The following is an 18,076-nucleotide window of genomic DNA, read 5'->3' on the forward strand; positions in this document are numbered from 1 at the left end:
ACAAACAAAACAAAACATCAGCATATAATAATAAAGGGAAACCTTGCACTGTTGACTCCTTTAAAGCCCATAGCTCATTAAGGAAGACTGAACAGAATTTCCAATTAGAACCAGTGGGGGGAAAAAAAGGAAGAGAGAGAAAAAGATATATATATCAATTCCAGCAAAACAGGAGAATAAACAAAAGCTAAATACAAGCCATTAGTGAAATGAATAGAAAAATTGCCTTAACATAAGATCCACAATTTGCAGTGATAGTTTTAAATGTTATGGGGCTCAGTTTGATCTAGTTTTGGGCTTTAAAACCCAATCATACATATTGGAGCATCGGACTGAAACCTGCTATCATTCCTAAATTAATAGGCACAGCGTTCAATAGGACAAACAGCTGGTGACATTTTCTTACACTACAAGCTGTTTACACAAACACAGTGATGCTTTAAAGCCATGGAGTACATCAGACTGAATATGAGTGAATGTTAGATACAAAGCACATATTCACCATCTGTATAACTCAACATCTGTAATTGAAGATGATTATACATAACCTCAAAATCTGTATCCAATAAAAATATGTCCCCGGTCTTTGAGTACTTAACTCCAAACTAGATCCTTTTATGATGAATATCAAAGCTGCTCTGACTTCAATGGGTAGTCTTTGGTACTTGTGGCCGCACCCATCTGTGATGTAGCATCGGACTGCGGTGTGATCAACATCACTGGTGGATACGGTGTTAATAACACTTTTGCAAATTGAGGGAAACAGCCAGGCAATCAAAATTATACTGGCTATTAATATTTTTAATAAGAAAGAATTGATGAATTAATATGAAAGACAGCAGAAAGTTCAAGACACAGATTCTTAAAATAAAAGTGTCAATCCAGGTAACTCGACTGTTAATCTGTGCAACATACAAAAGCCCATCCAAATGAAACATGACACAGTGGGTTTGCATGCATGCTCCGGAGGTGTGCAGCAGCCTTTTATCAATGAATATGCCCACATTTCTGAAAAAAGATTTACAGTAAATCAAAGTGTTCATTGTGTAACTGCTAAACACAAACAAGGACTGGATTTTGAAAAGCTGCCATGCAGAAAGCACAGTGTGAACTGCAGGGCAGCTTACGGTTTGGCAGCTCTGTGCTTACTTTCCTTGTTAGGTACAGACAGACGGCTATTTGGGAGCCAATGGATCAAGCCCATATTTCCTTTCAAATACATTTACCTGTCATCTTAGATGTAAACAATGTGACTTTGAGTTTCCCCCTTCCATTAGCTCTATTGCCTCCCATGTCTCTCTGCAGCGCAATGACTCAAGTATGAGAAGTAATCAATAGGTTTCTGGTTTGGCTGAATGAGTCTTAGTGCTTGGTTTGCACAGTCTTGATCAGCCTGACAATGACAAATTATAGTGCTGTATCGGAGAGTAATTAAGATGGGTCTATCGTTACACTGATAACTCAAGAGCATGATGCCCCCAAGGCAGCAGCAACCTGTCAGATATCTCTCTAGTGTGTTACCAGCATTAAAATTGTCTTATGACTCACTTTGAGAGAGGGAAAAACTTCTGCATCAATTGTAAACTCCCTAGCAATAATCTCCTCCAATGCATTGTGTGTGAGCCTTATTTAGGACTACTGAGGAGACTGAAAAATGTACAAATGGGAACGCGTTTATTTTCCTGCCAAATTATCTCCCAAGCAGTTCAGTAAGTGTATTAGGTGGCACTGAGAGTAAATAACAAAGAAAAATAATAGTATACGTTGAAACTGTACTCTCCCAGAGACTCTTCAGAAAATAATATTTTTAATGCTATCTGACTCAACTGTGTGTAATAAGCATCAATATAACTGTGTTAAATGCATAGTTTCCACTGAATTGCCAGTATGTTGGTGAGGTGCGGTGCAACTCTCTAGTTTGTAGTCTTGTCATATTGCATTAAGCATTCTAAGTTGTTTTTCTGCTCTGGTTTATCCAGTTTAGTAAATTAATCTTTCACTATGAAAAACCAACACCTCAAAACACATAAACAATTAAAGTAGCAATAACACTAGAACAAATTCCAGACACTGAATTCATTAATTCATCAAATAACAATAAACTACATTTACCAACAGTTATTTTATGTTTGCTTCATGCTTCTCAAATGTACAGAATTGCTCTTTTTCCACGTTTTGCCATTTGGTCAGACAAAACATGCAATTTGAAGACATTACTTTAGGCATTAAAAAATCATTACAAGGCATTTTCAATATTTTCTGACATTTTCCAGTTAGGCAATCACTAAGTGGTTTAAATAATAATCAAAAGCTTAATCAATAATGAAGATATTGGTTTGTCTCTTTTTTTTCTAGGGACTAGATTATTCAGGTTCGGCTCTTTGAGGCGTTTTAGTTCTTTCCAGCTGGCGTCCCTCAGTGTGCTGCTCAAATAAAATTAGAGAAACATTAGAGTGTCACTAGGGCAACGCTGAAGAGAAACACGGAAATGTGCAAGGACCAGGGTACTATAATGTTGTCCCCAAGTCTACCTATATCCTGCTGTGTAAGGGAATAATATTTCATTCAGTCTGCATAAATGCATTTGCAAACAGCACGGCAACAAGAAATTGAGAAACTGATTTGAGAATGGGGTTATAAGCAAGTTTGTCCTAATAACTCACTGTACAGTACGCGCGTCAGATGGGAAAATGGGATTCAATTTTATACTTACTGTATTTCAAAGTAAAGGACTGCATCTGTAGTGCATTGGCTTTATATTAGCACTGAAAGAGCTACAGATTAGTGCAGTGTTTGCATTATGTTGATACTGAGGAGAGTAGAGGGTTTTTTTTTCCATAGTATCCAACTGTGCATTGCTGCTTACTGAGGACTCCTGATACACAGTGGTTATTTTATCAGACTAGCCCCAAAGAGGCCTGGAGAGCAGACAGAAAGGTGCTGCTCTTCTCCTGGTGTCTGAGATGTAAAGTGCAACTGTTCTGCCAGACTGATGCTGATGAAAACCTCTCATCTTCAGAAGTGAATGGTCTCCCATCACACCACAGAGGACACATATCAAGTGGAGTGAAGCCAGTCTCAAGATGCTTCAGACTGATCTGTAATGTTCGGACTTGTTTTCCAAAAATTAGACTAATCCAAGTTAATCAGAGGCAGGCCGTGTTCCAATCCATACGTAAAAATTACTTCCTACCGCCTGCTCTGGGAGTATCGGTTAACAGAGCTTCACTTGACAAAATTCATCTGTTCAGACCCTGCAGCATCACCAATGCAGATATCACGTCTTCTGTGTGTTACCCAAAACACTATAACACCTTGGTTATGTGATACTTCTAGTGCAGAGATTTTACACTACGGAAATGAAATACTGAAATAATGAAAATGAAATAACACTTTTTAACTCACTTTATTATTCCTGTTGGAAATTCAGTCTCTGCATTTTACCCATCCTAATACACACAGCACCTTGCATTAGCATTAGCAATTAGCATAAACACTTTTGCCCATTAGGAGTAGTAAGTTGCCACTGAAGGCCCGTAGGAATATTTGACTAATTCATTATCTGAGCAGAGTTATTTTAGGTGATTTAACCACTTAAATAATCACATCAATTGGAAGAACGCCAATTACTCCTTAACAAGTATTTCTTTCTGCTCTTGCCATGACAGATAACAGTAACGTTAAGGGGATTAGTAATGTTCCTTGCATACTTCCTGCAAACTGAATTACTGTGAAGTTGTTAAAAACACTTCACAGTTATTTGCGAACTGAACACTTCAACTCCATGTAATTTGGCATATCACTTAATATGGCTGAATAACCTACAACTGTATCAGTTGTAATCAGTTTCCATGAACACCATAAGGTGAAGACACACTAAATCGACTACCGACTTGAGCGTACGTTCTGTGCTTGCACAAGACAATGTCTCCATTACAGCATGCAGCGCTAATCTGTATTGTGGCCAAAAAAAAAACCAAAACGAAATGACGGAACATCTCTCTAGACGAAAACACAGAGCTCGCTGTGGTCGGTCATTGTCGTCAGCAGAGAGTGTTGAGTAGACAAGAAGAATTGTTGTTGTACTCATTGAACGGATGGCTAGTAATAAGAAGATACTGGCGTTGTCAGCTCTCAGGCTTCTTCTCGTGGAAGACGAAAGATTCCAGTCTTCTCGTTCACAGGCCTCCCTCCAATCAGATTGGTCAGACTGAACGACTGGGTAATGGCTGATTACACGTTGATTTGGCTGAAAAGAATGGCAACGACAATAACAATGGCCGATCACACGGAACACATCCAACGGATTAATGTCACCGACCTCGCCAGACGGCCCGACAACATCTGACCGCTGAAAATCGGGTTGGTGTGTCTTCACCCTTAGTTGAGCTATAACTGAAGCTCAACTAAACCATTGAATTGGACTATTGTCTTTGTCCTGGTCTACATACACAGGACTGTAATCAATTTGCTGTTGAAATTGTGTCACCTCCACTATGAAACATGGCAATAGCCTGTTAACCTATGCGTCACAGACCACAAAATTAGTCAATAGTGAGCTACCAAGTCATCACCGCAGAGGTAAACTGGCACCACAATGGACAACGTTGCACATTTGTATGTCGTGTAGTTCTTGTCTGTTTTATTTTTTTGTGACATGCATGATGTTCGACTTCCAGGCTAGGATGTGGTGTGAGCTCTAGTGCCAGGTCCAGTTCCAGTTGAACTGGTCTGTTTACATGCAAGAGTAATTCAACTTTTCATCATCTAGGTGTGTTAGTCCAAATATAAGAGCTTCAATTTCAGTGGAGCTAACCCATTTACTTGTACTTTTAAAGTTCAGTTTTAGTCAGAATAACGCAAAAATTTGGTTTTAAGTATCAAGTAAACCTTCTGACTGCTATCTCAAGCCATGTTTCCACTGCAGGTAATTTTATGAGGAGCCACTGGTGCTCGTCTCCACAGCAAGAACCGACCCCGGGGTACAATCTCCATGGTCTCACTGCACTAGAGACTGAGAGGGCAGAGTGAGAGGATGTCCCTGTAAAGTTACCCCCTCATTTATTTTACCAGGAACTTCTTTAGTGGAAACGTGTCTTTACTGCCTGTAAAACACTAAACTGTAAAGTAAAAGTGAGCGAAAGGTTAATTTTTACTGTCCCCATAGGGAAATTCAACCTCTGTATTTAACCCATCAAAGAGCAGCTCCAGAACTTTGCCAGCACTGACAGGAGAATTAACCTAGCATACATGTTTTAATAGTGGGAGGAAACTGAAGGACCTGGAGGAAATCCACACAGCACACAGAGAAAAATGTAAATTCCACAAAGAAAATCCACAGTACAACTGGGAATCAAACTTATAACGCTCTTGCCGCGAGGTAAAGGGGCTTACCACTGAACCACCGTGCTGCCCTAAAGGTTATTTTCCAATGTTGTTAGTGTAACCTATTGGCCACAACTACAGTCGAGGTGTCTATCAGGAAAAAGTATGTTTTATTAAATATAAAGAAGCTCCCAATGTAGTCTGACTTGGCAGACGAGCAAGGTTTCATACCAACCTGTCAATCATAGCCTGTTAGGCAGACATCCTGGCCTGTATTTGACCTCAGATCTTTATAATGGAGAAAAAATATTGAAATGGACCGACAGAACATTTCATGGGACCCAAATAAAATAAAGAGATGTGAATTACTTCCAGAAAAAAGGGGAGATTTAGTAATATAAGAGAGAGTTGAATATAACTAAGGGAGCTTCCAGAGCTTTTTGGAACATGAAGACACTCCAACGAGTCCAGGTTCACAGTGAATCTAAATGATGATGACAGATTCCTATTTCAGCCATTTCACCATAGATGAAAGCAGAATGGCTAACCTGACACTAATTAGCCTGAGCGTTGGTCACATGTGTCAACGTGAGCCAGTGGAATCCATTCTCAGACATTACCCAATCTTCTACTAATGATACAACAGCAGAGTGGATTTCGCAGTCATGGTTGTAGAGATTAGTGACATGTTTGGCAAGTCTGGTTATTTCTAACATTGGTTTTCGTCTACATGAAGGATGTATGAGCTGCTGTAAATCTGTCACCTGTCTCATAAAACAACTATTTTGTTGCTTTCTACACTTAATCAGGTGGCATTGTAATCTACTAGTCCATAGATAACATGTTAAAAAAAATCATCACAGGTTGTCTGATTGTTGAAGAACCAACTATTTTAGCAAAATAGGAGCCATTTCTCCCACATGACCCCATTCAGGCACTACAGCCTTTGGTCTCCCTTCACAGATCCCAAGGCCATGACATGTTTACACCTAGAAATTGCCATCTTTCATCTTTAATTAGAATACCTTTGCCCATAGTACTTTAGAGCTTAAGCCTGTGTTTCCATGGTAACCACCAGTGACACCAGCTAACCAGTGGCCAACTGACAAAAAGGATGAAACCATGGGATATAATTGTCTGGTTTGTTGATAATAGAAGACTTTTGCCCCCTGGAAGATTTTTTCTGCTTGAGTAAACAGCTGACTGGTTTGGAGCGGAGCAAGGGTCAGATGTGTTTTTTTGGGTTAAAAAAAAAAATCCAAAAGAAAAGTCAATGTAAAGCCAAACACTGTGAAGTTACTGATGTGAGTACCTGAACTTTTTTTTTTCCACTCTAATGCAAGAGATGGATTAGTGGGTGCTCAATAACTGAATTTATTGATTAGAGATTCTGGCTTCTCTCACAGGAAGAGGCCTGTCTCCTCCACATTGATCAACACTTATTTAGTCTTTGTGAAGTCTTACTGTCAACATCTCTGCAGGTTCTCTTTTCGCTGAATTTCAGATAAGAACCGGATAGTACAATTAGAATTATCATCATCATAAGCTAGTTTTGTTTTCTCTTCAGGGTTTCATTTTCAGTTAATTATAAATGTTTCAGTGTTTTGCTTAATTTTACCTCTAATATATTTTAATGTTAACCAAACATTATGATAAATGAATGAATAATAAATCCTTGATAAATATTTGTCATGTTCTGACCATATAAAAGAGCAAATTATTTTCATGTTGTTGAATGACAACTGCTTTCATGATATTTAATCCTCAAAGACCTAAACAGCAGCCAGTGACCAAAAGCATGTACTGATCTAGAATGTTCAAATAACTTATGAATCATTAATCCTATCAATACTTGTAAATAATCAAGCTAAAATGCAGTTTCTCAGCTTTTCTTTGTGATTAGATATGTTCCATTTGGATGCTCAGCAGCTCCGTAGTAACCGTGGAAACACGTTCATGTTCTCTAACATTGATTCACCAGTAAAACCCATGTAGTTTGACAGTGGATCTAGATGCCTCAGGAGATGCATTTCACTGAAAAACAATACAAAATACAGAGGACAATATTTTAATAAATGGTGGTAAACCACTTAGGAATGGTTAAATATAGGGTGAAATTCATTTGGAATGCAGCACAAAAACAGTTGTGGATTAATCGAAATAAGTGAAAAGAATAAAAAACACAAATCAGGGACTGTGGGAGTGTTTTTTGTCGGATACATCTTGTGTCTTTTACATAACTTTCCATCATAGATTTTATGCTGTTTTTATTCAGTTACAGCTTTTACAATAAAATAAAACCACAAATAAATGCCTGCTTTCATTAATATTCACTCAGAACTCAAAAATTAAAAGAAATAATGATGTGACATTTGCTCTGATAACTATCACATATAAAAATGTTATATTAAGCTAACACTTTTTACTGTATCGCCCAGACCTACAGTATTAATTACTAATCATTTTTACTATGATTACTAAAGTCTTTGCCATGCCAACAAACCCCCACCAAATATGCTCTGCTTGTTTTCTACAATCCCCTTTTAGGTCAAACAGAATCATTTCTAATGCCAGGGTGTCCTGATGAGATGTATTATCAAATATTTGTAAGAATCAGATCATTTGGGTTGGAGATATTGCATATGGCACATGGATGAGTGAACAATTTATACAGAGAGTCCCTTTGGGCTGATCAGCTTAATTTTTGATGATGTGAGATGCCTCCCCAAATCCAACAAGTGAAAAGCTGTTTCTGGGCTCAGCGCAGCCCCATGAGGCAAACTGAAATGTAAAATGATGAAGGAATGAACTTAATTTGATTAAAATCTGATCAAGAATGTGATCCATGTTATGTACAAACAATTTATTCCTACAATGTGTCTTTTAGGTTAAATTCTAAGTCTAAGCCAACACAATCTCACATTAAGGTCAACAGAATCTGATGTCCTTACAGGGTTTGCTTTTTTCTTGTTTACTGCATTAAATGTTTTAGATTTAAAAAACAAAAAACAAAAAAACAATGTGTTTGAGAAGCTGGATCCTACAGAAATCAAGCTTTCTGGCCAGAAAAAAATAAAATCTAAACAACAAACAAAGAGTAAATTATTAGAGCTGTTGTTTGTTTCCTTTTCTGTCTAAATGTCTAATCAATTAATAATTGTTGCTCTGCAATTTAGCCACGTTTTGGGGTCTGTGATAAATCTTTTCTGCAGAAGCTTTCATGTGAGACATTGTGACTTGACACATTGTAGTTATAAGAAAACATGAATTATTAACTTTGATGTGCAAAAAATAGAAGTTTTTTTTCTTTATCTGTGAACTTTAATAAGTGTCTTATTAAATATTTATGAAAAAAGCTTCAGTGAAATCATCTTGCAGCAGGAACAGCAGATTGTAGTGGCAGAAACACCATATTGTAAATTCAGCATTTAGCTGTTTGATTTTCCTCTAGTCTTTCTACAACATTTTTAAATTATTCAGCAATATCGTATACTGAGGTTTAGAGAATGTTTACACATTTCAGAATTGAGTCTTACCCAGTGCTTGTGAAAAAAAGAGAGTTATTGGTGCCTGTAATGTAATATGAAATGACAAAATGAGCGGTCAAAGAAATAATCGCAGCGGGGAACATAGAAAAGGAGGTGATTTCATTTTGTAGCTTCGAATAAATAGGCTGGATTTCATTTTTTTATAAATTAAAAAATAAATAAAATGCTGAAAATCGGTAGAGTGCAGGTTATGCAGGAAATCTGCCCAGTGGAGTTCTTCATTTAGGAAATACTGTGCTACGACTGCTACAGAGCATTAATGGTAGCTTGTAATTGCTCCATCACCCATACTAATGTGCACTCTATGCCCCTTTCAAAACAAAAACATTGCATTTCCATTTTTTTTCATTGTGGACCTGATTGTCACCGTCTAAGCATCACAGCCAATAGAGTGAGGTCTCTCAGATCCAGGGAACAGAGAGAACAATGTCATATTCATAAGCGGAGACATCAGCTCTCCTCCTCATTACCACAGCACAGTCATGAATGGAAGCTTCTGTCCCCACAATCATGAAAGGGCCTGTCATCTGTCTGTTTCTCCTAATTGACTGTTTACTACATTTCAACACAGACAGACACATTTTTGATCAGTTTGTCATTCAGTTTGACACTGCAGTGCAGTCCACGGAATGAATGTCCTGAGGAATTTTTCATATTTTCAACCTGAAAAAAGTCATTGGATGTTTACAGCGGCACTCACTGTGACCTTGACAAAACAACCAGGTACCGAAGTTATTTGAAGTCTTGACTATAAAGTGTGTGGACAAAACTCTTGCACCCTGTACCTGAGGTGATGCTGTAAGGACAGATTGGAGTCTTTCATAAACTGAAAAGAATAAAAGGCAAGGATAAATAAAATGTAAAATGCAGACCTCCAGCTTCTTTTTTATGTAAGCTGGCTGACTTCCTACAACCTCTGACTTTAAAGGACAAATACCTAAGTGAAATCTCATATTCAGCTTGAGCTGCAAGGACCCACTACACTAACATCTATTTTATAAGCTATCTCAAAGAGAGAGAAGTTTGATCATGGACACATTCACACACTGAAATACTCATGTAAGGTAGTGGTGCTTTAAACATATTCAATTTACAGATGAAAACCAGTACCTTGACACAAATGCACGGCAGCAGAAGTAAAATATAAAACACATGTGGCAGGTCAGAAGGTTTGAGGCGAAGAGTTTAATTATAACAACCTCACCCATGTGACTTACTTTTGCTACTGGTGCCTAAATTCAACAAGCATTAGCTGCCAATTCTCCTGCAGCCCCTCCCTTTAACAGTAAGATTAGCTGCCACCACATAAAGTAGTGCCATGCATTATCTAGCAATTAGAGTGAGGCTTATTAAGCACAGTGTAATGTAAATTTAATGAGCAATAAATTCAATTTCTTTAAATAGAAGAGTATATTATTGTTACAAATGATGTACTGTGGTGATCTCAATGTACAGTCGATGAAATACTTCACAAGCGGGCACATATCAATGGGCCATTAAGTATGGTATTAAATTCATCCTGAGACATGGTACTGTAAGTAGAGTTCTGCACAAAAAAAGAGACGGTCATTTCCATTGGCTGCGGATACATGTAGTTATGCTCTCCCTTTGGCACATTTTTCTTGCATACAGTGTAATAATAATAATGATGATGTACTTCCTATAGCCCTCAGTTTGATAGAGGACTTAGAAAAATCACAGAAACATCAACACTTCTGTGTCAGTTTAGGAAATGGAAAAAGTAACACCCTCTAACACACACAGACGTAGAAATCGAGGACGGAGCAGCGAGTAGAGCGAGGCAGTATCGGTTTCAAAGCAAAGCCTGTCCATAAGCAGCTAAAGACGGACATCTTCAATCAGTAACTGAGTCACATGCCAACTGGCAACCAAGAGTGCTGCAACAACTGTATGTTTCCTTTAGTTTCTCTCAGATCCTGTCCTTCAGTGGCTCCTTGAGGCTTCATGACAGCTCATATTGATCCACTTCACCATCAGTCTGTGATGATGAATGATTTTAAACCGGCAATAAGTAGGCCCAGCATTATGCAACCTTCTGTAATATGACCATCTGATATGCTACAACAGGCCGAGCCCCTGGAGATACGGAAGAGAAATACTGCTAAACAGATTCTTTGTTAAAACGCAGTCTTATTTCATAACAGGATCCTCAGCCGCTGCAGTTCTTCAGTTAAGCAGTAACAAACTTTCTTTAATGATGTCAAGGATTACTTGTCTTCCTCTCCTTCTGTCTTTCAGTAATTACCCTTCTTCCCTTGGTCAGCAGGATCTGAATTCCTATTGTGTCCAGAATCCTCCAGATGCAGTAGCTGGATTGTTCTTTGGCTACAAGCAAAGTTTAAATCCACAGATTTTGGATTATTAACAAAGAAAAATTGGAGGGTGTCAAAAAGAGGACAGTCAGCATTTCACAAAAGCACGAGCCTGGGCGCTTTCAGCTTCCAGCTTCCAGCAGCTGGCACAAAGACAATCAAACAAATGAAAAACATCAGGTCAGATCATACCATTTCTGACTTCACCTGAAGCAAAAGACTGCCTCCAGTTCGGAACGCTGCAAAGCTTTTGGTGCGTTGAGCTGGAGGTTATTGCGCATTCATGATGCATTATTTTATTTGACTGAGAGGTTAATTAAATTAATGTGACAAGGAGACGCTAGACAATGCTGTAAATGTCATTCAACTGCTATTCAACACAGACTATAATAAATTCAACAAATGTGAATTGAAAGCCTCGTAAGCAGTGAGCTGTAAAAAAAAAAAAAAAACAAAAAAACAAAAAAACAACCACACTGTCTAAAAATTCTATTTAACTACTAACCTCATTTTGGGAACAGGTTGCCAATCTCAATACACACACACACACACACACACACACACGCACACACACACACATACACAGGCATACAGGCTTTGCTGTAGTTTCTGCAGACCTGTTGATGGGTAATGTATGGGTAAGCTTCCACCAGTGGATGGAACAGAAATTAAAGCACTCAGAAGTAACCTTTAAGTATAAACCTGTCATCACAACTGTTGCTTGCCATTTTAACAACCCCAGAGATTGACAACGCAACATGTCTATCCTGTCACGGGGAGGGATTTAAAGCGGCTGCAAGCTGACATTTTAACCGCTTTACATGCGTCAATATTGTCAGCGGGTTCGTTTTCCAGGGAAAAAAAACACATAGTGGTGCATGCAATGCTGATGCAACCGCGGTGGAATAACAGGAGAATTAATCGGAGGGGGACTGCATTGGTTTAGTGCAGATTGAGGCACCCCTGGTTCATGCAGTTGTACGATGTAAAGCCGACAGCGATATTCCAGATTCACATCTCCAGCCTCAGTGTCAGGAGGAGAAGTGAAGACTGCGGACTGAACACACACTGGCATCACAGGCTGCAGTTGTGCGGCCGAAGGACTCTGTACGAGACCAGAGCTGCAATGCGTGTTTTCCACTAAAGCGCACCTGAAGCGCAGATTTGGAGGCAGTGGATGGAGTTCGGACTGTGGAGCTTTTATGCGGTATGGATGTTTAAGCCGCGTTTTTTTACGAGCAGAAAATTGCTCTCCTTTGGTAGAAAACATCCACCTTTTTTTTTTTTTTTTTTTTTTAATTCCACTGCCTCCAACTTGCTCAAGGTCTTAATACTGTATAAACCATTTCACTCGATTATCAATGTCGGTACTTTTTCGCCTTCCGTGCACTTAGATTACTTTTTTACACCACTATTTTGTAAAGTATTGCAGCAAAACTCAAGACAACACCCTTTCAGAAAGCGTTAGAATTCAAAAATAACCATTCTAACTATCCCAATCATCGACGTGGATGTGTTTTAGAGTCGATACGAAGCGCCAGTAGATCCAGAGCTATGGAAAGTGATGCTGAGATTTGGAAGGGAAGCTTGTGCGCATCTAGCGCGCAAACGCACCACAACTTCTCCCTTGTACTCCCCGGGCTTTTAGCTTTGAACGGGTGTTATTCTGCATCACAGAAACACGAGACATTAAAACAAACTTACCTTTCGGAAGAAACGCCGCTGAAATCACGAAAACCGAGAGAGAAATAGCGAGAGATCCGCTTCCCGTGATCGCCATGTTGGACACCTGCTTGAGACTGGCGGCGCTAAATCACCTAGAGACGGCCATGGGATGAAAATGTAGACACATGAGAGGCGGAGGGAGGGCTCAAGCAGGGAGCCTACTATCATACTGGGCTGCATTATGTTGCAATGACATCTAGGCCTATAAAATTATATGGAAACACTATAGTAATACCTTAGGAGAATTCTCAAAACGTCCAAACTGAGTCTGTGCGTAATCCTGAACACCAAAGACAGTAAAATCCCAGAAGGGATGTTGAGGGAATATTACAGGGAATACCATGGGAAGCGTAAAATACCATGGAGTGCGGTGAGGTAACCATAAACCCACCACCGTGAACCACAGACACTTTATAGGAATATTATAGTCATTTTCTTTTATGGTTATAGTCTGTTAGTTCATGAGGGGGTGCGACCAAGAGCTGTACTCTACGCATCAAACTGCTGCTTTGTTTTACAGCTGAGGTAAGAAATAAGAGGTTTGGAGATGTTAGTTTGGGTTTATTGTACAGTAGGAAAACAGAAAATAGGTCCAATTTTGCACGTGTATTTAAGGATTGTGACAAAAAAAAAAAAAAACACGAATGTAAAGCGGAAGCTGGAATAATAGAAATATCTGCTGGTTGTCAGTCACATAACAAAGTTGAAATTTGTTAAGGGGAAATAAATCTGCAAGGAAAAAAAACAAAAAAAAAACTCCCATTTACAAACCGTGGCGTTTAATGTCTACTCAAAGAGCGCCCCCTTGTCTTTTAATAGAGTATTACATTACCTAACATATATCTATTGTTGAAGAGGTGGCATGATCCAAATGACTCAAGCGTTTCTCATGTAGGGTTGGAATGATACTGCAAATTATTAACACTCCTTCCCCCATCTCTTCCATGTCTTTTACATCAGGTTTCCCCTCACCAAAATATTTCTCACCTGAAACATAGTAGATTTGGAATATCTTATGGGAATCACAGAGTTAGTGAGAACCATGCATGACGACACCGACTCTCATTTCCCTTTTTCATTGTGTCAAAACAGCACAAAGGCTGCTAATTGCACAATCTATTCTCTGAGACTGCATGTCAGTCCTCATTCCATGGATGAGTAGATAGCATTTAGAAGTTCACTCTAATGCTGCAGCCGTTCCTATCACTACAGATTGAATTCCACACATCAAATTTATTTCAGATGTTATTATCTGTGGCAGCTTGCCAGTTCTGCCTGCCACTCATGCAATGTCTCCACAAGGTGTTTTCTCCTCACTGCCCAGCCAGGCTGCTTTATTTTCTGACAGCATAGCATTGGTGGCCATCAGCCTGCAACATGCACCTGGTGGAGAAATTCCTAATAAGTTGTATTTTCACACCTTGTTTTTCACTTTTTTTTCCAGTTTTTTTTTAATAATAATTTGAGGCAGAGCGCATCTGACGGTTCATTTCCGTTCTCGTGCACTCATAATACCCCAGCTTTTGTTTTCACTCTCTTGTCTCTCTCACTCTTTTGCTGTGTCGGTGATTCACTCCACTACTGCATGGCATTTCCTTTGCTCATGAGAATAGATGGGGTTCCTAGGTCTCTCTGAGAAGAGAAGCCCAGCATCTCTGTCTCCCGAGCAGGATGAATAATGGATGGGAGCAGATCAGATGACTGAATTGCTTCATTTGGATCCTCTGTAGTAATGGCCATAGATTGTCTCTATGGGTATGGATGCAGAGAGTAGTTTATGTGCATAATCAATCTATGCATGTTTTTATTTAAAGAACAGTCATGCCACTTCCGAATGGTTCTATTTTTTTTTTCTTCTTGAGATTGTGCATATGAGCTAGTCACACATTGAATGCCAGTGGTGCCATTTAATAGGGCAGCCGTCAGCATTTTCTATTTAAATTAGTGGGGAAACTGGTAATAAAAGATTTTCGCCCAGGCCTCTTTCTCTGTTAATGTTTGATTAGAAATGCAATGGGTTTAAATTAAGATTTCTTTTCCCCTTGGTATGAAATCAATCAAATTAACGGAAATTGAATTATTTGAGATGGTAATCTATTTAGGCAAACCATTCACCATGAAAATGTTTTCCTGCTGTGGTGAAAGAAAGAATAATTGAATCAGACCCTTGTAAGTGACCCCCAATGGCTGAGCAAGAACAGGCCTTATTGAAATAAAATGCAGATTTTCTCATGCTCAGACCACATAAGTGAACAGGCGGAGGTATGTAGCATTTAATTTTCTCAAATAATATGTACATTGACTCACCATGTGAACGATATGTACCATAGCAGCGCAAGATCGAATAATGAATAATAGACTGGAATCATGTACATGGGAATATGTGTGTCCTCTGCTCTGCCAAGCAAAGACCCTCTCACTATTTCTTTATCTTATTTCACCAAAACAGCATATAAAGCAGGATAGTATTAGCACAAATTTCTATCTCTTTCCCACCATAGCAAATTATTACAGGAAATTATATTCCAAATATATCACCACAGGTCATCAATTCTTTATGCCTTCGAGGGAAGTAACATGTGCACTCAATTGGTTTCTTGCTCTTTTTTTGTCAGACTTGCACACATGTAGGTCTCATGCGTAAATCACATTAATGCTATTTTTTGCAAGGTGAAAGTCAAAGGTAATTGCATTTCTTCTATTTTGGTATTTCCAGTGATGTAAATACGACGTTAAAAGCCAACAGGGCATTTGGGTTTTTTTCAGATTTCTCTCTGATTTAGGAAATAATATACATCCAACAAACACACCTGCACATACTTTAGGCATTGGAAGTGATAGGATCCCGTGTTGTTTTCATCTCTTGATAAATGTGTTAATGATATATCATAATGATCTCCATTATTCTCAACTTTTCTCCCAACATAAAACATGTAAATACTTAATAGTCTGACTATTAAGATGCTGCACCCTTTATCAGCCTCTGCATGCACAGGCAGTTTTGCATCCAGCCAACTCCACAGATATACAGCAGGTGATTGTAATAAATCATAAGTCACATGGTATCTTACAGAGACTTAATGGCAATAAATTTGCCAGGGAGAAGTATATGTCACAATGGCTTGAGGATGGTTCTTTCTTGTCTCTCTCTCTCTCTCTGTGTATATATATATATATATATATATATATATATATATATATATATGTGTGTGTGTGTGTGTGTGTGTGTGTGTGTGTGTGTGTGAAAGAGAAATATTGTTTCAGTCCAGCCATTTATATTAGTCTTAGCTCTGAAGGACTCAGGCACTTTGCACCCTGCTCTTATTTTGGTCACTTCAACCTTTTTAGAGCTTGAAAGAATAGTTTTGACCCACTTTCACCTTTTTACTTGCTGCAAGGGGTCACATAAAGTATATGCTGTTTAGATTACATAGCTTATAGAGCAGTGTATTCTATGAAATACGCGTCCAGATTTTCAAGGTTGTATTTTAACTGTAAATGTATATTAACCAGTGAAGTGTTATCTTATGTAATAGAAACAGCCTTATGATTACAGAAACTGGGAATATGATATAATGTGAAAGAAACAATTATAAACACAGGTATAGAAAAAAATGTACAGAGTATCTATGTCAAATATAAAGGAATTTAAAATGTATAGAACAAAGCAATGTGCCATAGCATCCAGTGATGTATTGCAAGCCTTGCTTTACTGGAACTGCTAGCACAGCTGGAGTGCTGGGCTGAAAATACATACAGTAGACTGAACAGCATAATGCAAGACCTGGACCATTAGCATCAAACTGTCCTTGACTATTTCTGCAGGGAGCCAAATGGCTGGTGCTACCTGCTGTTAATAAAGAACACCATGTCTGTAATTCTGCTCATTAGATTCACAGGCAAAATCAGTGTATTAGATCTGATGTCATAAATGTATAGAACCATTTTTAGACAAAACCATTAAATCCTGCAGCAGAACCATGCCCGGGGGGGGGGTTGAAAAGATTTACTTCATAGCACCACAACATACTATATACTATACAACATCATCCTTTCTTACAGACTAAGGCAGTTTCAAGATAATGCTACAGATCATTTTGTCAAATTTATAGTAATTTCAGTTTCATTTTGAATGTGCAATAAGTATACTTAGCACCATTAAAAACACACGGGTCAGAATAATATGTATATTTGGAGATATATTAAATTAATTGGTTTGGGGTTACCTTCATATTAAAAACACTGGTCATTAGAGAATGAATTGTGAACAAATTGTGATCAACTTAACATGTTTATTCTGCTCAGAAACTGAAAGTGTCATCATTCAATATCGGGTGTGTCCACCTCTGGCTTCCAAAGAAGCAGGGCAGCAACGATGCATAGAACTAATGCTGCGTTCCAGGCAGGTTTTTGAGCCCGTAAGTCACGACTTCAAACCACGACTCATGACTTTGTAGCGTTGTAGGCAAGTCATGCCAAACTGCCTGCCAAGGAATTGTGGTAGTTAAATGTAAACAAACCAGCAAGGCGGACCATATGGAGTTTATGTTCATTTACAATTATTTCTATCCCAGAGGTATTTGCTTCTTGCTTATTTGAGGGAAATAGAGGAGTAAAAACGATATATAAGGCAAGAGAAGCTGTTATACCTTTTATGTTATGTTATTTGTATATTTGGATACATATTTGGTATTAATTTATTCTTATTCTACAGCTAGAGTAGCTGCTGATTATGCAAAACATTTGAAGGTAAATTACATTAGAGTAATGTCTTGTTTAAATAAACAATTTGGCATAAACACTGCATCCATGTGTGCCGCCATTGTTGTTTCATGGACTACGTGATGTCAGAGCTAGGAACTGGGAGTACATCGATCTAGTACGAGTTCACGGGTGGGAAGTCACAGGTTAGACTGCAATTCCAGTACATTTTCACCAGTAGAAGGTTGGAAAAACACAAGTTACGTTACAATAAGTCTCGTGATCCTGTCCTGAAGGATCCAATCACTGAGACGACTGATTGTACTGCAATGACAGTGCAGATGGAGAGCAACTTCACCATGGCTCAGACCTACGAGTAACATGCCAATGGCACGTTCTTTCTGTTGTATCGTAAGTCGCGGCATTTTGAGCTGGTAAAAACAT

The 18,076-nt window shown here is 38.6% G+C and overlaps 1 protein-coding gene across 2 annotated transcripts in view; it reads right to left on the minus strand.

Annotated features, from left to right (window-relative positions):
• The window catches only part of cadm1b (cell adhesion molecule 1b), a 150,970-nt gene extending 137,937 nt beyond the window's left edge, over nucleotides 1-13,033 (minus strand). For both annotated transcript variants that reach the window (XM_030151871.1, XM_030151870.1), the window contains exon 1: nucleotides 12,911-13,033. In XM_030151871.1, the coding sequence (XP_030007731.1) occupies nucleotides 12,911-12,986 (76 nt within the window). In that variant the 5' untranslated portion in view covers nucleotides 12,987-13,033. The remainder of the gene's footprint in view (nucleotides 1-12,910) is intronic.
• Between the last annotated feature and the right edge of the window lie 5,043 nt (nucleotides 13,034-18,076).

Source organism: Sphaeramia orbicularis, chromosome 13 (assembly GCF_902148855.1).
Source record: "Sphaeramia orbicularis chromosome 13, fSphaOr1.1, whole genome shotgun sequence".
Classification (NCBI taxonomy): domain Eukaryota; kingdom Metazoa; phylum Chordata; class Actinopteri; order Kurtiformes; family Apogonidae; genus Sphaeramia; species Sphaeramia orbicularis.